The sequence below is a fragment of the Lepisma saccharinum genome, chromosome 13, assembly GCF_977018435.1.
Source record: "Lepisma saccharinum chromosome 13, izLepSacc3.1, whole genome shotgun sequence".
In the NCBI taxonomy this organism is placed as follows: Eukaryota; Metazoa; Arthropoda; class Insecta; order Zygentoma; family Lepismatidae; genus Lepisma; species Lepisma saccharinum.
Window position 1 is genome coordinate 76,407,537 of NC_139241.1, and position 22,492 is coordinate 76,430,028.

The 22,492-nt window shown below is 36.7% G+C and overlaps 1 protein-coding gene across 1 annotated transcript in view; it reads right to left on the reverse strand.

Annotated features, from left to right (window-relative positions):
- LOC145997436 (uncharacterized) overlaps window positions 1–22,492 on the reverse strand; it is a 178,959-nt gene that overhangs the window by 16,204 nt on the left and 140,263 nt on the right. The window contains exons 4-6 of the mRNA XM_083134473.1: window positions 18,846–18,944; window positions 11,366–11,549; window positions 7,106–7,287 (exon numbers count right to left, since the gene is read on the reverse strand). Coding sequence (XP_082990599.1) covers window positions 7,106–7,287; window positions 11,366–11,549; window positions 18,846–18,944 — 465 coding nt within the window. The remainder of the gene's footprint in view (window positions 1–7,105; window positions 7,288–11,365; window positions 11,550–18,845; window positions 18,945–22,492) is intronic.

A 22,492-nucleotide genomic window follows, 5' to 3' on the forward strand; every position in this document is an offset into this window, starting at 1 on the left:
TTAAAATTTCTCAATATTCATGAGGCACACACTTTGTAGAAACAAATACAAAGAAAAGCAGTTAAGAAAAAAAGATCGGGATGAAAAAGAAATTAATTCCAACAGTCAATTATCTTCAATATGCAGATGATATCTGTATCTATATGTCCACGACACAAATTCATACTGATTTTCCTGTTTTAGAGGAGCAAATATTGGAATTGCAAAAGTGGTTTGAAAGTAAAAAACTCTGTTTCAATGGGAAATCTAATATTACAATTTTTGGTAAGAAGGGAAACCTCCAATAGTTCATTCAATGTCTCGAAAAACAAGAATTCCCATTACATCTAGAGTAAAATATTTAGGTGTCATCTTGGATGAAAAACTAACTTGGAAGGACCAAATTAAAGCAATACAAGTCAAATCAGGAAAAGTGTTTAATTTGTTCAAAGCAATAGCAAATACTCAGTGGGGATGTCATCTATGCTTTCATTTTACAAGAATTATTTTCGGCCTATGATAGATTATTCTCTATTGGCAGTGTGTAACTTGACAGAAGGATAATTGAATTCCATTGATCTCATGCAAAGAAAATTCTTGAAAACATTTAGGATTCATGAACAGCACTCCAAATGTAGTAGTATACATGGAAGCGAGTGAATGTTCCATTTCATGTAGACAGAGGATCTTAGAAGCAAATATGCTCTTCAAAGTAAGAACATATTCTGAACATCCTTTCACCAATGTACTAACAAATATGATACACTTAGGTATATGAAACAGGTAAAATAACAAACAGAAAAAATGCTGTATGGATACAATTGTACAATTCGTTTTCTCAAGAATACGAGGATGTTCTACAGATGCGTTCAAGACCTGCTTTTTCATTAGAATATCGGTCTCTGGATAACATTCATTTCCCTCGTTATTCGCACATATCCGAATATTTTAATCAATGGCAAAGTTTTTATTTCATATACACAGATGGATCTAAAAGTGAGACAGGTGTTGGATGTGCAATGTATGACCCACAACAGAAAACAGATCTATTATTTCGGCTTCCACAAGACTGTTCAATATTTATAGCAGAATCTTAAGCAATTTGCCAAGCTTTAATATATGTCCAAAAATTAAATTTACAAACGTTCTTAATACTTACTGACTCGCAAAGTGTAGTACAGGCGCTTAAATCTTCTTACAAGAGTCTTTACAAATTATCCCCTTATATTATAAATTGCATACAATTAGTTCAAACAATACAAAAATCTGGAAAAACCATTGAGTTTTCTTGGGTTAAAGCTGATAGCAATATTACAGGTAATTCTCATGTAGATGAATGTGCAAAGAAAGCAGTGTGTCTTCCAAATATTACGAACTTATCATTATACTATACGGATCTTCTCCCTAGAGTAAAGAAGAAAATTCTGAATGAATGGTTTGATTGGTGTCGAAATGAACTTACAACAGTTGGAGAATCATACAGTCCATTTGCTGAATTCAAAACACAAAAACCATGGTTTCATCATGTAAGTGCTACAAGAAATGTAATTGTACTAATTAATAGACTGAGAACGGGCCATTTGTGTACTAGGCAACATTTATCCTGAATTGGAATAACGAACAATAAGAAATGTGAATGTGGCTGGGTAAGTGCAGATGCAAAACATATAATACTGGAATGCTCAAAATATAATAGAGAGAGAAATATCTTGTATAAAACTTTATATAATCTAAAGCTCCAGTTTCCAACAAATTTGTTGTTTGGTTGATAATCAAGATGTGCGGATTGGTTATAGTTTGTTATCATTTTTAAGGAAGTGTAACATACAATTGTAAGGGGAGTCTTTTTTTGTTATAGTTGTTTTTTTAATCTAATATCTATGGAATAGGGCGGGGGGAAGACGGATATTTTAAAATGTAAAACAAGTATGTATATTTTGTATGTATATTGTAATGGACAAAAAAGTGCATAAAAGCTGTTAGGTCCAAAATAAAGGAATCAATGAATGAACGAATCAAATTGTTTTATGAGCACCGTTCTTGTAAGGTGTAAGTTGGTGAAACAGTTTCAATCGTGTGGAAATGCTAAGGATAAACATTTTTATTTTTATCTTTAGCGTTCTGAGGATTGACGAAATTGATGACAATGATACCACTTCACACTTCATAGCCCATAATTTTCAGTCCTTTACAAGGTCCTACTTTATTTGCTGGTAGTGAAACATCTCCATACTTCAGCATCATAATATTCCTTTTTAATGTACCGTATTTGTTACAGTCCAAAGTCATTTGACTTCCATCACTGCTGTTGTAACTTCACGAAAGTTGTTGCAAGTGAATTTCAACATATCACTGACTGATACCGTGTCTTCAATGTTAAAAATAACTGCATTGTTCAGAATTTGTAGACAAACTTGTTGTTGCATATAGACATTCAACTGTGTCCAGTTCGTTATCTAGTAATTGTATAAAGTGTATAATAGCTAGTTAGCAGATTACACATTGCTTTTATTGAGGCATACTGAAAGTAATTTGTATTAGTAATGTATTTACAGTAATATATTTAATTCCAAAGTAATGTAAAAGCTGCAGAAAATACGTTCTTTGGCAGGACATGTGTACTAGAATATTTTATTTAGACAATATCTGGTAAAGATGCAATTAAATTACTTTCTGAGTTGAACTACAGACTTGGCACCAGATTCTTCATTTCCGCTTATTATTCGAAGAGATGCACGACGAAGTGTTTACAGTTATCTTTAGTTAGAGGAAAATGTGTGCAAGGCCAAAAAGAACTAGTTTAAGTCTGGAAACACTTTTATTCACTCTCAGTGAATAGATTGGAAAATACGCTTCTTTTCACACCGTCCAAGTCATGTGAAGGTTTTAACTTTTGAAAATAATATAACTTAGATTCAGGTTTAATTAAAAGTGGTGCAAGGGCTAACACTGAAACAACTAATTCAGAACGTGTTCTAACCCTAATTTTAATTGTTACAAACTATAGTGATAGTCGATATGCTGTAACCAAGTGTTCTACGGTATGTACTTGTCACATTTTAAGAATGCTGACGTGGTGGACTCAAGATCTCGCTAGCGACAGTCAGCACGGGTGTTCTCTTGTGGGTGTTCTTTCATAGATTTAATACAATCATCACCATCTTCACGATTAGCCAAAAATACAAGAAACGACGCTAAATAACAAAAAAATACAAATATAATAGGTTCCTTTTATTTGTCGTTGCGTGACTTGAAGAGGGAAAATCTATTTACGAGGTGGAACTATATTCTATTTGTGTTCGTTTTGTGGACAATAGTTCTGCAAAATATGATACTTCGTTGTCTCAGGCTTCTGTCAACAGTGACAATTTTTATGCATATATGTATCGTTAAAATATTAAATATATATTTTTAGTTCAGAGCTTTTACCTTTATCTATTTCTTCTAAAAAAAAAGTATCATTACCAAAATTAATCCGCCCTTGCCAGTTCGCCATGTATAGTAAAAATGTGGGAAGTATCGTTTGGGAGTTTGGCGAATTCTGATCTAAATCTCCTTACTACATAGTTACTGAGAACACCGTTCAAAGGCGCTGCATTCGTGTTTTGCGGTGGCGCCTCTACAGGTATATGCGGTAACTAAGTCGTTTGTCGGAACTGGTTAGATGTTCCTTCTTTGCAACATTGGATTGTAGAAAGAATTTGATACTCTCTCAATGGCGTGCCCAAGGGGGTGGGGTTGGTTGGGGGTCATAACCCCCGTTTGGCCCAGTAGTTCTTAAAAAGAACGTCAAGGGCAGGAAAGATGGCAAAATAAGAGCTGACTAGTCTACTAAAAAAGTATACTGTATACACTTCACTGTTCTTTTCTTTCCTTTCTCGCTCTGTATATTGGATTACTCACGATGATGAGGATAATGATATGGTGATTAGATGTGAAGGGCAGTTGCCCCCCCCCTGAAAGCCTGCTTTGCCCCACCCCTGTGAAAAATACAGAACACATTCCTACCTGGAATTCTCACTAATCTTTACAATTATATCATGCCTTACTCTAGCAATATAACAAAGACACTTATTGATTTTGTGATTTATGGGATTCCGTATGATGTCGTATCAGGATGGGAGGGGGGGATTCCCTTCCAGATCCAGACTTCGGGAAATGATTTCGCAATTTTCAGTATCTAGAACAGTTGTGACATTTTGAGTAGTCTTGTACATATTAAAGGTGCCTAATGTGTTCGGATGTTTTTCTTGGATGTTTTGCTATGAACTTGACACTGCTTAAATTTTTGTTTCCCAAGTCTACCTTTTGGTAATTGTGATTCATGTGGTAGAGAGAGGGAGTGGATATTTGATTTTTGTTACTTAGCGTTGCTTTTCTGCCACTTCTAGCTAATCTCAACAATGAATGATGACGTTAAATTGATGAAGAGACACTAATAAACAGTGCCGTAACCACTGGGGGGCAGGGGGCATTGTCCCCCCAACCTACTTCCTGTTTCCTCTGAAAAGTTGGAAAAAAAATTAATATGTCATTATGTCAGGGGGACCGACTAGATAAAATGAGGAAGACAACTTTACTAAATCTATATCTTTGCAAACTGACAATAACTTTAATTTAATAGACCCTTCCTCCCCCCATTTACAACTCTCTTTCTAATATATAATTTCTTTTACAAAGGTAAGAACTCTTGGAGCCACAAAAATGGTCATCAACTATAGACGTGAATGAATCACTTAGGTTCTTCACGAAATACCTACCGTTTTATATCGAATACTCGGTCAGTAAATTTTATATTGGTACTTTATGAATATCCGTTGGAAGAAATTGTACCTACATATAGTGTCACTGCTCTTCTACTCACCACTTTCGGTTTCTTTCTGACTGGTTTCATTTTCTCTATCTTCTGCAGCTAGTTTCAGACATTGTTACGCTAAGCAGAACGACAACACACGAACTGAGATGCTACACCGAGACTGACCTAAGGTATTTGACTGTTCTTTTCTCTACCACTCCAAAATCATCCATCTCGCCCAAGTTACAGAAAACAAGTGTTGCTAACCATAGTAACACAATTCACTACAAGGAGTCAAACCTGTAACTTTTGTATCTTTGAATTTCTTCCCTTACTTTTATTGTACATTTTTCATATGAAAGAATCGAAAGGAGAATGCAAAAAAATGTAAATTTCATTGACTCAGGGGTTGAATTTACAAATCTGTAACGTGTTTGTGAAATGTTTATTTAGAGGTATTCACACGCTGAACTGTCAACACTGTGTGCTGCCGTATGTGCTCCCTGGAAGGAGGGCGAAAGGTCAGTTTGACATTTTCCAGATGTCAAACTGACCGAAGCCTTGTCTTCCAGGAAATGCCCATGTCCTTGACACTGGATTTAATTGATCGAAAGGTCCATTGGACTTTGCTTCTTGTAGACGTACAAATGGTTCCTTTCTGTTAATGTTTAAGTATTTTCATTCCATTATTGATATAAAAATTCAAATTTACACCCCCCTACAGGGGGGGGGTGTTCCACTTTTCTGCTTGGGGGTGTTCGTCGAAATTTTGGAGGGTGTTGAGGGGGGGGTGTTAGGGTGTGTAGATAAATCACTGCTGCAGACTAGAGGGAATCATTATGAAGCATGATTTATAAAGGGCTCCCTTAATCAGTTCTGCAGAGAGGCCCAAAGCTGTTGTTACATATTAATCGTCTATTAACATTATCGACCTGTAAATATCAAGTAGATACAGTCCTTAATAGCCTATTTATATTAAACTTTATATTCCTTGGCAATCTGGAAAGATCATTATCGACATATTTGATGTTGCTCGAAGTTTTTTTTGTTCGTTGCAGTTTCAAGATATCATCCCTCTTCTGTTACTTATCAATTTTGGGGATGGGGCAAGTGCCTCTGTGTACCCTGCTATATTTGCCAATGCGACACAGTATATTAAATATTTGCCCCCTCTAGGATTGACTTCGCCCCCCCCCCCTACAAAGAATTCCTGGCTACGGACCCTGTTCTATTGGAACCGATTGGTCAATTGGAAACGTGAATTGTTATGAATTGGTTCTATTGAAAAGCATTATATTGTTTTCAGTATATTGCTTCATAGAAACACTACTGTTATAAGTAATGAAAAATTCTTATCCATACAACTAGAAATGCAATGGAGAAATGACATATAGTAACTAAACTAAATCTCTGGTAAAGCATGTGGAATTTGCTACTTAGGAAAACCTTCACATGCAAAAAACAGATAGCTCATTTTTCCAATTGCGTTACACAAACATAAGAATAACTATGGAAATTCCATATAGAAAAAACAAGAACTAAAACGAACATTTATTCCAACTACTAGCTGCTTTAAGGTTGAGTTAGTTCTTAAGAAACATTCTTTTTACTTATTCACTATGATAAATCTGACTTCAGTATGCTTTGAGTCAATAAACGAATTTATAACATATTGATTCTACAATGCATACAAACTTACAATTGGATACAGTTAACCAATTGGAAATTGTCCTGAATTTCAATTGGTTTTGGTTGAGATTCCGATTGAAACCAATTAATTCCGATACCTTTATTGGGCACCCAATAGAATGCGATTCATTCCAATTGAAAGCAATCCAATCCAATTGAAATTTCAATTGGAACCAATAGATATGTCCAGCTGGGTATCGATAAGCGAAATGAATTGATTGATTTGTTTTATTTTGCTTCCCCTTTGTGCCACTTTTGGCTAATCGCGAAGGTAATAAGCTAAATAAATATTAATTGATTAGTATCTCAGCAGAAAAATGAAAGTAAAAAATGCGTTAGACGGAAACATCGTAAAATAAGTGAACTAGATCAGAAATTCATGATTTTCATATTCTACCATTTCAAGTAGTACTAAATGGGTCTATGTGTTTTCAAAATTTCAAATATAAGATTTTGAGGAAGGGGTTGCAGAAATTTCCTACCAACTTTCAAAAACTTTTCTTGAACGAGGTGTGTAAAAATTACTAACGAGATAATAATGAAAAATCATCGCTTTTAGTGTACAGTGTGAGGAACCGACAAACTTTTCTGAACACATGAAGCTTTCGAAAGCTTTAAAGAAAATGTAGCTAAATTGCTTACCCCTTTCGATGTCAAGTAGTCCATTCCTTTCGCCACGCAGTAAGCGAAAAGCGTCAAGTCCCTGGACGTCAGAGCTTCGGAATCTTCAGAGAAATTATAGTAGTCCTGTCGGGTCCTGTGGTCCCTGAGGAAAGCCAGGAGTTTCCCGTACATGACGTATTCCATGATCAACAGATGGGGCTCTGCAAAATATTACATTTTTCTTATTACACGTGGCAACACTGCGCATGTACAGTTTCTGAAATTACTCCTTAAAATGAAACTAATTTCATTCTGCAGATCTGCTATGATTAAGTTAGAAAACTGTATGGAAATCAAATGCATGTCCCCGAAAATGATAAGTTGCACAGACATGTATGCTTACTACTAAGAAAAATAGAGACGAGTGAAAAAAATAGTTGGTATCGATATGGTGGTAGTACATCCAACACAAACAAACGATTGTTTTAAATGAATTTTTACACAAGCACATTTACTTTGAATATATTTTATTAGTTTTACCCTAATAGTCAACTATAACACCTTGATACTGGTCGGGTGAGAGACACATCCAGCCGCTAACACATAGCGAAAATGGGTTGCTAATTACCCTAAACCTGGCCTCCTAATCTATTTTTTTTATAACAACGTAGGTGTTAGAATTCTAATCGTGAAGGTTAAGTTTAGTGGTGTCAGCGTGCTTGAGAAACCGATTTTCGTAAAGTGTTAGCGGCTGGATGTGCCCCGCACCAAACCCGGCTTCATGCCGCGTGTAGCTAAATAAGTACAAGTCTATATTACTACAGCTGAATCCCTTTCATCAAATACATCTGTAGGTTCAGTTTTCCACGTTTTCTAATGCTTAATTGATTTGGTGTTGTAAGTCCACTTTATGCACAGTAAGGCTAAACGGGACTGAACCTACAGTTTAAAGTGGGGTCCACGTTTTCCAATGCACATTACATTATAAAATATAATATTGTCCTGGTCACTTGATAGTTAGTACTCTGTGCGACGTATAAAGTAAAAAACATATTTTTTGGTACGTTATTATTGATTATTATTAGTAAACAATATCACAATGTTTTGTAGAGACAGCGAGAAAGAGAGAGAGGATAACAATAAACAATTATAAAATTTAACGGAAATAAATGAAAACATAATAATAAATATTAAATTTTAAACAACTAATAATAATTACTATTACAGTACAACCTCGTTAATCCGGACCCCGATAAGCCGGACTTCGCTTAATCCGGACAGGTAAAAGGCAAAAAATCAGAATGCAAGGTTTTAAATGTGGCTAGAAGTCAACAAGAGAACTTCCCAAAGAAAAGACAGTCAACCACTGATGAAATTCTGTTTCCCGCAGACTTTGTACTTTACTGTATAGTGTATTTAGGCCTATGCCTTTTAAATACACCGTAATAAACGTGTTTTGTTGCTATAAACGGAGTTTTAATGCACTTTCTACTGTTCTTTTAGGTTATTTCAGTTAATCCGCACTTTCGTTAAACGGGTCAACTTACCCCCCCCCATTAGTCCGGATTAACGAGGTTTTACTGTATAATGATTATATCATTATTAACTTAACGGTGCGTGTCAAATGCAAGGAAACTGCTTGCTTACTTTTTAAAACACGGATATTATTTTCATTGTTTCAATGGTTGTCTCTGCATTTTATATTTTTGAGGACACATTAGTGGGTGCCTGGTACGCCCTTGCTCACGCCTATGGTAGTCGCATTGTAATCATGGGGTTCAGAGTTCGATACCCGGCTGAGCCACATTGAGTGCTGATCAGATCGCACTTACAACTTTAGGTACAGTCCCAAGTAGCCTATCTATGCATAAAGTGGACTTAAATCAGACATTTTGCTCCCACTTAAGTCGTTGTCTTTGTTTTAACTCCAGTTGTAAATATTATTGGTCGCATTGGGCTTTATAAATGTACCCATTGTTCATTTGATGCGTCAAATAAGTCTACGTCAGATTTCACCAGAAATATTACGTCCATATAATCTGATTCGCTCTCCATCCGAAATATTTCGCAACTTATTACCTTAGGATCAGTTTCCTGTGATGTAATCTTGTGATTCATTCATGAAAGTTCCCATCGGAAAACATCCCCATCTGCTTATACGTAACTAGTTCTGATCATTGCCGCAAGGTGTCATCAGCGTAAGAGTGTATTAATATTGTGTAAGGAATTACCAGATGAAGCCGGCAAGACAATCTAATTCTTCAGAGGAGTGAAAAGAAGTTATGTTCTGTAAACGGAAAGTTGAAAGAATGGTCTTATTGCTCTTAGTTTTGTTTGGTAAGAGATATTCTTCTGTTTCTCGCGGTAATGAATTTAGATGTGAGTAAAAAGGGCTGGCTTCCAGCGTGTGGAAACGAATCACGATATCTTGAAAGCTTTTGCCGTTGTGCTTTCTAACGTTATTAATGGTCGTTATTAAAGTTGGGTTTATTAACTCGTCGTTAAATTATTTAATTGCCTTTCCTACGCGTTCAACTGCAGTTCGTGCTTAGCATCATTTACATAAGAGTATCGGAAGGTGTGAAGTTTCCGGTTTCTCACATGTGATTGTTCAATTGTTTATTGTTTTCAATTATGAGCTGTTAGTGAAAATGAATGAATGGAATATGATAATACCATGCTCTCTTCTAAAGATACCACTGAAGTCGGTGGCATGTCAACATATTCCTAGGGGGAAGAATATGACCGATCTTCCTTTTTGGTAGTCAGAGGCCTTCGTGGCAGAGTGGTTTTCACAGTGTGCTACGACGACAGGGTTCCCGGGTTGGAATCCCGGGCTGGGTGTTCTATGTGTGTCCCTTCATCAATTTCATCATATCATCACTCTTCGCGATTAGCCAAAAGTGGCAGAAAAGTGAAGTAAATTAAACCAAATCAATCAATCTTCCGAAACGTTACATCCAAAAACGTGAAACGACAATATAAATGATTGATTTGTTTTTATTTTACTTCGCATTTCTGCCACTTTTGGCTAATTGCGAAGGTGAGGATGAATGATGAAAGGACGATGAGAAACATACCTGGACGGGACACCAAACACATGTCCCGCATAGGATTATACTGGCTGTGAGTCCAGACTGCAGAGCCTCGTAAGCCTGCAACAATGCAGCTCATGGTGTACTACGTGGAACTGAGTCTGACATTTGGATATCTTCAGAAAGGGCCACCCCACATAGAATAACATGAATAACTTAGAAACGAGCCTTCAAAAGTAAATGCAACCTTTCAAACGGAAGCTACGCGGCAAGGTATACGTGTTTATTATCGCGTGCGTGTCGCTCTGGCTGGGTAGTTTTCCCAGGCATCTTTCAGATAGAAGTCACAAGCGGCACGTGTCGTTCGGTTTGATAGAATTAGGTTATTTTACTCTGTTTTTCTGACACTTTTGGCTAATCGGGACGACAAGGATGAATGTTGATACGATAGCATGGATGAATGGTCAAAAACACAAGCCCCGTAAAGTACTATACTGGCCGTAGGACTAGGCGCCACAGCCTCGCTAGTCTGCAAAATGCAGCCCAGGGTGCACTACGTGGAAGAGTTGGGTGTATTCGGGAAGGACAGGGTGCGAAATCCTGGGGGGACGGGGGGATTTTCCCCCACCAACAATTTTGGCCTCAAATATCCCCCCCACAAAAAAATTCCGAGGGGAGAGTTTTTTGTTCCCACAAACAAAAGATAAGCAATTACTTTTAGTTTCAAGTATACTTTAGTAAGAATAACATCGAAAACACACACAAATTAGTGTAGTTGTGAGTGTTCAATGCTTTTTTCTCTCTCAAGAGATTATTATCAAATCTACATCAATACGAACAATAAAATTAAAACAAGAATGCAAGACAATAATAACTATGAAATCTAATTGATTTATATTAACATAAAGCGAAAGCTAAATAAGAACTAGTATTTCATAATTTATTAACATCTTTAACGAGTTAGTAAAGGAAGTAGTTTGCTACGTTATAATATCTGATATATATGTAAAAGTAACTTATTTTCTTTATGTGTAATTAATAATAATAATACTAATATATTCTTTTAATTTAGTAATTAATTTTTACTTTTAATAGCATTACAAACATGTATATCGTCAAATTTATATGTATGTTCGTAGAGGAGGGGGTTTGTAGATTAAGATCTTTCTCCCCCCACCAGTCTTAAACGATTTCGCACCCTGGTGAAGGGTCACCCATGACACCCCTTCCGTGGACGTAGGATGGAACTGGATGAAACTTTTACCCTTCTCCGTGCAGCACCCGAGGAGGGTGACGACATTCGGGTGCGACCCCAGCTGCTGCATGATGGCCATCTCCCTCAGGAGGTCCTGCTTCTCCTTGGTGGAGGCGTTCTCCTTCACCACCTTCACTGCCACTAGCCTCGTCCCCTCGCAGCCGCAGATATCGTCCGCCTCTGACTTCCACACCTGCAAGACAAAGGCAACCATTATGCACATACATTACAACTTCGCTTGACTCCATTTAAAGGTATTTGCCAAACCGCAATCCCAGCGACGTATTCTCCATGTTAGCGCGTTTATCGTCTGTAAACCGACATTTCTCATACATTTAGTGTTAATATATGGGAAATCGCTCATTATATAGGGTGTCAAAATTTTTTTTTTTTTACAAAGAACAAAAAGTTATTTTCTTTTAAAAAAAATTGAAACATGTTTAAAAACTTTTAAAACTATGTCAAGAAGACTTATTTTCTAACCCAATGGACCTTGAAACCCCAAAGTTTATGGATGCCTTCCTCTTCTGACATAAGCACCCAGAAGAAGTAGTTTATCGAAATTCAGTCCCTAAAGGGGGGGGGGGGGGAGAACACTAAACTACTTTTATTAATAACGCTTACAGCCCGAAACCGTGGAAATATGCAAACACTTACAGAAGTCCTCAATAGATGGCATTGTGTGTATATTTCGATATGGTTGTGTCTTGCCGAGATCTATGTAAACGAACTAATGAACACGCTTGTCCAATATATATAAAGCCTCAATCCCACCACTCACTCACTGACTCACTGACATAAATGTTCTCCATGAAGGAAGCCCCGGAGGCGAAAAATGCCCGATTACGACCCCCCCATGAAATCGTCCCGAAAGGCCGAGAAAATTAAGAAATCGCTCACTTTGCCCTTCCTTAAGGGTGAAAATGCCCTTTTTTCACGTCCTTAGCAACCGTTGCCACGGGCATTTCTTTTGCACATTGTTTCCTTCAATTCTTTATTGTCGAGATACATTATATTTCTCACAGATCAACAAAAGATGAATCAACTTTTGGTTAGAAAAGGTGCTTCAAACAAGGGTGACATCTACTACATAAGCAGTTTCAGCCCAGGTACAATTACGTATAGGTACTTATATTACTAAACTCAATGCGAATATATTTACATCGTGGTTGTTTTAATTAAATGTTTAGAGATATAATAACAAACAAATATTTAGAGAGTTTCCGGTACTTGTTGTTCACCATGGAAACGGACGTTGCTAAGAAACTTAAAGAAAGTTTATTATCACCCCGAAAACTACTGTAAGTGAAATATGCTAGACTTTTCGTATTTCAAAATTCAAGCGTCAGAATTTATTAGAGAGGCAAGGCAGGAATTTGAGGGAAATAAAGGAAGACAATAATTTTCCAATTACGTTTAAAAATGTGAAAATGACAAAAGACGTAAATATTGCATTTCCAATTTAGTGTCGCTATTGAATTCGTTTATGCAAGACATCCAGCTAATAATCTTGAAACGGTTATTACTTACTCAGTTTATTATTAAGAAAATAGATAATAATGCTTTGAATATTTGTGCCTTATTAGAGCCCATACACACACAAAGTTACTTTTTAAACTTTTAAAATTAGTGAACCCCTACATCCAATAAAACATGCAGACATTTTATCCCATCTATAATATGATTACGCCCACAAATTGGCCGAAGGTCACGCATGCGAGCGTACAAAACGTGGCCAAAGGCCACGTAGAAAGTACGCGAGTTATTGTTATAAATGTTAATTTCTGATACAAAGTGATATTTTATTAAACTAATGCTTCATAATTGTGTGATACCCATTCTACCGTTATAATTTGCTTCAATTTCACGATATTGCTATCTTATATAGAAGGAATCTTGGAGGGAAATTTTATGGTACCAAAATATCTTTGAATGATATGGCTTAAATTGAAATCATACAATTTGAGAGGAAATAACGAATTATTATGTCTTCATAAGAACTACAAAAATAACAAGTATGTTCTGTATCTCATAAACAGTTATAATTCGAATACCGTGAGATAGATATTGATAATGTTGTTAAAATAATTTCAACTTCATATATAAGGATAATTATTTAAGAAATATTTTATAGTTCTATAGTTGAAATGTAACAATTGTATATTCTTTAATACATTTTTAAAATTCTTGTAGTTTTAGTTTAAGTTTGCTAAATATTTTGAAATGCTCTCTTGTCCAATACTGTGGTTTTGGATACCTTGTAACATGTAACATGTAATTCTGCTGTATTAAGGCTGAAAAGTTGTTCTCGGTAGTTTAAAAGCACTTTTAAAATAAAATAAAATAAATAATTGATTTTTATGTTTTCCATCCAGAAATATAGTGTTTTACTGCTCCCAAAACTGCTTACACTCACGGTCAGTTTCTATCAAATACTATTTCTAAATCTTACATAGATTTTACATTTCTAATAAGATTGATCTAAAAAAAATAACAGTAACAGTTTGCTGTCATGTATACAGGGTGTGTCATGTATGGTGCACATATACAGAGTGTATAATAATGTTCTTCAAGTTTACAAAGATGTACGACAAAACGCAGGGGGTTTATCCAGAACTCTTGAACTGGGGGGGGGGGGCTGTAAGAGCAAATTTAGCTCCAAGATTACCATAAATTGTGCTTTCGTGTGGAAAATTGTGCGGGTGTTAGGGTGTGGCTGGGTCCATGTATGGCTCTTCATCACTTACTACAGACCTTGAAGCTATATTTTTACTAATGTACACTTTTAACCAATTGTTTGTGTGATTATACAGGGTGATCCGTTTGAGATGTCAGAAAAGTAAACCGTTATCTACAAGAGGTTAATATGCTTGTTGTAATATAAGCAAAAAGGATGTACGTTTCTAGTGAGTGGAGGTTTACAGACTTCAGCCACATGGCGGCGCTACTGTGCATGGTAACAAAGGTGGTGGTTAAGTCACAACAGCACACACAGTATGTCGTATGGTATGCGAGATTTTCCGAGTATTACATGCATACTACTGCCGCCACTCATTCGAAACTTACATCCTTTCTGCTATATTACATCAAGCTGCTCGGAGATTAACCTCTTGTAGATAACGGTTCACTTTTCTGATATCTCAAACGGATCACCCGGTATATTCAATGCAAAAACTTTACTGAATTAATGAGAGGGATTTCGACCCCTAGGCCCCCACCCCCACAGGGACACTCGCAATGAAGGCCCATGCCCAGGCTGGGATTCGAACCTTGGTCCCCTGGCGTCGTAGCGCGCTGTGATAACCGTTTCCCCACGGCCCGGTCTTTAAACTGTCTCGATCAGCCTGTGTGCAAAACGTGTGTTCTGTCAGTAACAAATGTTTATCTTTTTCTCTCCTTACTTCGTGAATTAAGAGAGAGAAAAACTGGTCCTGTTCGATGGACCATGGATCCGTGTTCGCTTTTCGTGGGCAGAAGACCGTGGCTTGTAGTTCCACTCTTCAAGTTAACGGCCGTGTCTGTGAGAAAGACGTTCAGGAATCTGACGAATGGCGGAAGCTGATTTAGTCGTTAAGGAGATAGTGTCGAGATGTCCTGTCTCGATTTTGCTCTCGTGTCTATGTGCTTGGGCCTCGAAATCGTAGACAGTTTCCTGGGGTCAAGAGTTGGCTGAATATTTTCAACTTGGGTTCTGCTTGTTTCTTTCCTTCCCTCCTTTTCTTTCACTATCTATTTTTATCTCCCTTGTTGCCACTACATATTTTATTTTTATCCTTATCTTCTTCTTTCCCTCTTTCTCCATCTTCCCTTTCTTTCTTGCCTTCTCTGTTGTTTTCCATCTTTCTTTCACTGTCTTCTATCTTTCCGTCTTCATCTCTTTCCTTCTTACTTAAATTGTTTCTCTTTATTCCCTTTCTTTATCTCTTCTTCTCTCTGTTCTCATTCTTTCATTTTCCCTCTATCTCCTTTTCTTTCTATGTTTTCTGTCACTATCTGTTTCTGTGTGAATCTATTCTCTATCCTGTGTAAGAACTAAACTAATGTAAACAAGAAACGTGACTTTGGAGAAATCCTAATGGTTGTTCGAATGGCAGCTGTGTAGAAATCTTCTGCATAGTGCGTGTGATAAAGCCATTATATCAATATCATGCAAATGATGGCAAGAAAATTTTAGCTTTCTTGTTCCTTCTATAAAAGGAAATTACATATTTTTTTCTTTATGGCAATTAGAAATTAAACTTTGTTATCTTCCTACATGTGGTTTATCTTCTCAATTTCAAATAAAATTCTACATTCTGTAAAAAAAGACAAGATATTAACTCATTTCCACCACAGTAAAACATTCAGAAACAATAAAGAAAAATGTTAGAAAAATACTCATACGTCCAGAGCCATCTATTGTTCACCATAGCAAACCATATCCCAACATAGTAGCGATTTTTTTAAAACCTATTTTATTTCAAATTATTCAATAATAAGTTAAAATCAGACAATATTGTAAAAAACTATTCAAATTTGTTAATATAAAACTTTGTAGAAATTATGTCAACTTGTATTCGATTCTGGAAAGAAAAAATATCAATAAAGAATGAGGTGAAAAATTATCATGACCACTACTGAAATAAGATGGCTGAAGCCTGAAATCGAAAAATTGTAAGTAGTTTCTTATTTCTTTATCCCAGGTTGCGTTTGAGACGAGTAATATTCGTATATTTCGCATCAAGTGCTTAAAAAACGTAGCTCATGGTTGCTACGATTTTTTGATTATGAAATTCCCTGACATTTCCAAACGTGTTTATCATCATGATTTTTGCTTTGGAACCTTGTGTTTTTCAATTAAGTATGTAATCCATTACTTATTATGAATATTCACTTTCACAACTTTCTTTAGCAAGTTTCTTTCTACACACACAAGAACACGTGAAAATTCGAGGAGTGGAATATAATATTACAATCGGCATCAAATCTATTTGGGTGCTACAATCACGTGCATCTAGCCTTCAGGCTAAGGTAAAAAAGATACATTATTTCACCATTAACAGATCTTCACAACATAAAAATAACAGAAACATATTCGGGCGGATTTATAGTGTCGTGGAAAATGCTGCTTTCTTGCTTACATTTATAAGTATGTACACAGCTTTTGGAGAAATTTTTGTTGAAACCATCCCTCTCTCTCTCTCTCTCTCTCTCTCTCTCTCTCTCTCTCTCTCTCTCTCTCTCTCTCTCTCTCTCTCTCCCCCTCTCTCTCTCTCTGAAACTATCCCTTTCTCTCTCTTCCTCTATCTCTAAAACCAACCCTTTCTCTCTTTTTCACTCTTTCTCTCTTTGGACCTTTCTTTGGTGCTGAATCTTTGTTTTCGAGCGTGCGCCAGTGTTGCCACATGAAGGGAAATTTGGAACTAATTTTAAGTGAAAAGGGAAATTCGATTAAAAATTTTCAGGGAAATTTTAAGACAGAATCAATATTAATTATATTAAAGATTATGAGATTCCAGTTTTGAAAATGAGAATTTTTTTTTTTAAAAAAAATTGTCGTATACTTTGTTCTGAGAGGAAGGGTAGAATTTGGGTTGGTCCACATCTGGCTACCGTTTGGGGCTGGAGGTTATTGATTGATTGGTTGATTTGGTGTTTAAGTCCACTTTATGCACAGTAAGGCTAATCGGGACTGGACCTACAGTTTAAAGTGGGATCCGAACCACTTGTGTCTCCGCCGGGTATCGAACCCGGGACCCCTTGATTACAAGGCGAAGATGCTACCACTGCGCCATCGGGGAGGCCCTGGAGGTCATTGACCATTCACCCTTATGTCCCGGCTTTGGGAGTGGGTGGCTAATTGCAAAGATTGGGATGAGTGATGATATGATGAAATTTATGAATGGACACTCACAAACAGCCATCTCAGGCCGGGATTCGAACCCGGGACCACTGGCTTCGTAGCATTTCAAAGTTAAATTGTTTTAACATTTTATACATACATACGAACATGGATCAACGATAATATTTATTATTATTAATTCTTTAGATGAAGGGAAAAAATGGGCGAAAAGGGGAAATTTTACCCCTTGCAAAGGGAAATTGTGCTTACAGATTCTGGCAACACTGGCGTGCGCTGCAGCTTTTCTCCCTGTGGACCAGTCCAGCTCTGAGTTCAGGATGTCATTTAGGGTGAAACATTTACATTAAATCAGCAGCCTAGGCGAATCGCTGCAGTTGCAATGGGCTAAATGCAGGCAGGAGAGTAATTTTTGCCATGCACCTCGTAACCTTGACGGAACTCCCCCATTCAACTAGTAAGAACAATAGAAGGACTTGATGGCTCATTGTCATCGCTTTAGAAAGCTCGTTTGGAGGAAATGAATGGCAGACTCGGCCCAAAGCTACCAGCTGTTCACTGGGAGGAACAATATGTCCATGCCCACGAGCGGCATCCACATATGAATCGGTGATGTGTATGCGCATCACGCCCTGCCTCATATGCCACACGGAGGAGTGAAAGTTTTTGCGTGTTGTTCGGTGCTATCGGCGATATAATAGTGCTTATGGTGATTTGCACAGGTTTCCTGGTCATTGGGTCACTTAGCGCTATTCAAAATATCATGACATCTGACGGGAGATTTTCGAACTACTCTTCTGGGGGATGCTTGCTTCGGTCATGTGGATGCAAATGGACAAAATACACGAGGCTTGTACACAAAGATGGAGTGGGGACGGGTGACCTCTGTAGTTGAGTTGTTAGCACAGAACGCTAAAACGCCAGAGTTGTCGGGTTCGAATCCCGACCCAGGTATACTTATTCTTTATGAGTGTCCCTTCATGATTTTTCTCATATTCGCGATTACCTGAAAGGGGCAATAAAGCGATGTAAAATAAACTACATAAATTAATGAATCAACAGGGGGGGGGGCAAGTTGTATTTCACGTTTTCTTCTTTATAATAGCGACGCCCCGACCCGACTCTGGCGACGAATAATTTGAAAACTCGTGGGAAAATGTTTGTTTGGGACTTGATTTTTTTTTACGGGAAGGGAAATGTTCGCCGACGAACTGGGAAAATTTTCGGGATGAAAAATGTTCGAAATTTCCAGACACTGTCAAAAATCTTGAATTCTACAAACTAATTTCCCTTAAAGTTCTAGTTTTGGCATTTCTGGAGTACAAACTGCCATTTTCAAGAAATTTCAGACACCTTTTGTCCAGAAAATATCGAAAATTAACTACCTCATATAAATCTTCATGACACTATGCAATGTGCACGTGTAAATTCACCTTTACCTTGACTTAAATATGATGGTTTGGAATGGCCCGACTGTTCTGGATCCCTAACAATCGGGATTGGGACGGACTTTTCGGAATCCCGCACACCCTTAGAGAGAACTTCTTCCGGTATTTTAGATTTAAAAATTTACTGTCGTACGTCTTTTCTGAACGCAACAGAATTGGGATCGGAACGGTCGCATGCATTTTTGGGAAGTTTCTTCCTTACCTGCCCGAAGTTGCCTTGGCCGAGAATGGTTTGGAGCCTCAACTTGTCCCTTGGGAATTCCCATTCTTTGGATTTCTCGCTCTTCTCCTTCTCCCAAGTCTGAAAAATCAAAATAAAAGATCAGAAATTACGGGAGAGAATTACTATAAAGAGAGAGAAAGCAGAGTAAAAGAGAAGTAAGAAAGAAGTAGACGAATAGAAAAAGAAAAGAGAAGAGAAGGTGAAGAGAAGAAAAATAGAACAAGTAGAAGAAGAGGAAAGGAAGAGAAGAAGAAAGAGAAGAGAGTGGAAGTCGATAAAGATAATAGGGACAGAGAAAAGGAGGAAGAAAAAAATAGACGGGAAGGAAAGAATGGAAAAAATAGGAATAGGGAAAGAAGGCATAGAAGAAATAAAAGTAAAAAAAATGAAAATTTCACCTGAAAGTTCAGAATTAAGGAAAATAGTTAGTAGATCTCTCTCGGTCACACTTTCATCTCTCGCTAATTCCGAATAAGCTGTGAAAAGGGTAAAAGAAAAGGAAAAGAGAAGCAGAGAAGATGGAAAAACTGACAGATAATATAAAGAAAAGGGAATAGAAGCAGAGAAAGGGCAGATAAGAGCAAGAGAAGACGAAAGAAGTAGAAGAAAACGAAAAAAGGTAAGATGGGGTGCGGAGAAAAGAAAGAGAAGACGAAGAAAGAGTAAGATAAGCGGAGGGAAATAAGTTTGAGGACGCTAATTAGCGAAAAGGAATATACTGTCGATGTACAGGAACATACAAGTTGCAGATTAAGCTACAAGGACGAAGTTACTAAAGACACTTGTCTGCAGTGGTTGAAGCTGAACGGAAAAGATTGGAGTTTTCTGAGAATTGAAAGGCAGACTGACGAACCAAGATGTCCTAAAATACACATACACACACACACACACACACACAAGGGACGCCTGTGATCATCGATCGTACATAGAAGATGAAATATGGTAGGAGACATCCTAAGACTTGAAGAAGTAAGCAGAAGATAGGAAGAAATGGAGCATTAGAAGAAAGTAAGAACAGAATATGGATCGGTATCGTGGTTTGCCTTCCATAAATATCGAAGGAACTGGGAAGAAAAGGAGAGTAAATGAGAGAAGAAGAAGAGAATGTAGAAGGAAGAAGAGAAAGAAAATAAAAGCAGAGAAAGGGGAGGAGAGAAAGAAGTAGATGAAAAAGATGAAGACAAGAAGAGTAAGAACACAGAAGTAGGGAAAGAGAAGAAGAGAAGAGTAGCAAAAAAAGAGAAGAGGAAGAGATTAAAAGGAGAGAAAGAGAAGAAGAAGACAAGAAGAGTAAGAACACAGGGGCAGAGAACGAGAAGAAGAAGAGGAGAAAAGAAACGAAAGAGAAGAGGAAGAGAGTAGAAGCAGAGAAAGGGAAAGGAGAATGAGATGAAGAGAAAAGTAGAGGAAGTAAAGAAATTAATGAATAGAAAAGTAGAGGAAGAAAAGGAAATAAATAAGGAGAAAAGTAGAGGAAGAAAAAGAAAGAAATGAAGAGAAAAGTAGAGGAAGAAAAAGAAATAAAGATAAAAGTAGAGGAAGAAGAAATAAATAAAGAGATAAGTAGAGGAAGAAAAAAGAAATTAAGAGAAAAGTAGAGGAAGAAAAATGAATAAAGATAAAAGTAGAGGAAGAAGGAGAAATAAAGAGAAAAGTAGAGGAAGAAAAGAAATAAATAAAGATAAAAGTAGAGGAAGAAGAAGAAATGAAGAGAAAAGTAGAGGAAGAAAAAGAAAGAAATGAAGAGAAAAGTAGAGAAAAGTAGAGGAATAAAAATAAAGAAATTAAGAGAAAAGTAGAGAAAATTAGGAGAAAATAAGACACGAGAAAGACAAGTGAAGAGTAACAAGGGACAAGGAAAATGATAGGGGGAAAGTTACTTTTCATGCAATTGAAGAGGGGAATTAGGCAAACTAACTTAGAGGTTCAGCAGATAAGAAGATGAATCTGTAAAACTGCTAACTTATCATTCAAAGCACAGCTATAATCACCAAACATGTTGTGTAAACCTTCGCATCGATGTAGATTGTACAACAGTAGCTAATAGCCTGCCATTTCCCCTTCTTTCTGCTCGAAAAATGTCTGTTTCCTCATTTAATTGTCACATTCTTCTTTTTAACATTCTCAGGAAACCTCCTTCTGTTTTACTACTTGCCAATAAATACTACTAATCGCAAATCGTGGGAAAGAGGAAATGTGTCAATTGGAAAGCACACAGCTCAATCCTGTTCCTCTCTAACCCCCTCCTACCTCCCTCTCCTCTTCGTCTGATTGACCACGTCCAGCAGGTTTCGTAAGACATTTGCATTTCCTCATTCCCCCTCTCCCGACACACACCAAATTTCAAAAGAATCCGCATCTAGACCAAGAATATGCGATCTCGAATCCAATTGGTTTAAAGGATGCAACAGTTTCCCAGGAAACTTCATTTAATTCATGAAAAATATTATCATATTACATCAGCTTCCATTCTGTGGTACATCGTCTAGAAGTATTGCGTCGCCTTGCTAAATTCAGAACCGCTCAATTTATTCGCTGAAGAAAAAAAACGTGATTGCTTACAAATGATGAAATTGATTGAGAAATTCTTTCTAAATTCAGAACTGCCCAATTTATTCTCTCAGGAACAAAACTTCATTTCTTCCAATTGAGGAAATTGATTGAGAAATTCCTTCTAAATTCAGAACTGGCCAATTTTTTCTCTCAGGAACAAGACTTCATTTCTTCAAATTGAGGAAATTGATTGAGAAATTCGTTCTAAATTCAGAACTGGCCAATTTATTCTCTCAGGAACAAAACTTCATTTCTTCCAATTGAGGAAATTGATTGAGAAATTCCTTCTAAATTCAGAACTGGCCAATTTTTTCTCTCAGGAACAAGACTTCATTTCTTCAAATTGAGGAAATTGATTGAGAAATTCCTTCTAAATTCAGAACTTGCCAATTTATTATCTCAGGAACATAACTTCATTTCTTCAAATTGAGGAAATTGATTGAGAAATTCCTTCTAATTCAGAACTTGCCAATTTATTATCTCAGGAACATAACTTCATATCTTCAAATTGAGGAAATTGATTGAGAAATTCCTTCTAAATTCAGAACTTGCCAATTTATTCTCTCAGGAACGAAACTTCATTTCTTCCAATTGAGGAAATTGATTGAGAAATTCCTTCTAAATTCAGAACTTGCCAATTTATTATCTCAGGAACATAACTTCATTTCTTCAAATTGAGGAAATTGATTGAGAAATTCCTTCTAATTCAGAACTTGCCAATTTATTATCTCAGGAACAAAACTTCATATCTTCAAATTGAGAAATTCCTTCTAAATTCAGAACTGGCCAATTTATTCTCTCAGGAACAAAACTTCATTTCTTCCAGTTGAGGAAATTGATTGAGAAATTCCTTCCAAATTCAGAACTGAGCAATTTATTATCTCTGAAACAACACTTGATTTCTTGCAAATGTGAAACTCCTGCTAAATTGGGAACATTCCAAGTTATTCACTGAAACAAAACTTGGTTTCTTCCAATTGAGGAAATTGTTTTAGAAATTTCTGCTAGGTAAGAACTGACCAATTTATTCTCAGTAACAAAACAAAATTCCTTACAAGTAAAGAAATTTATAT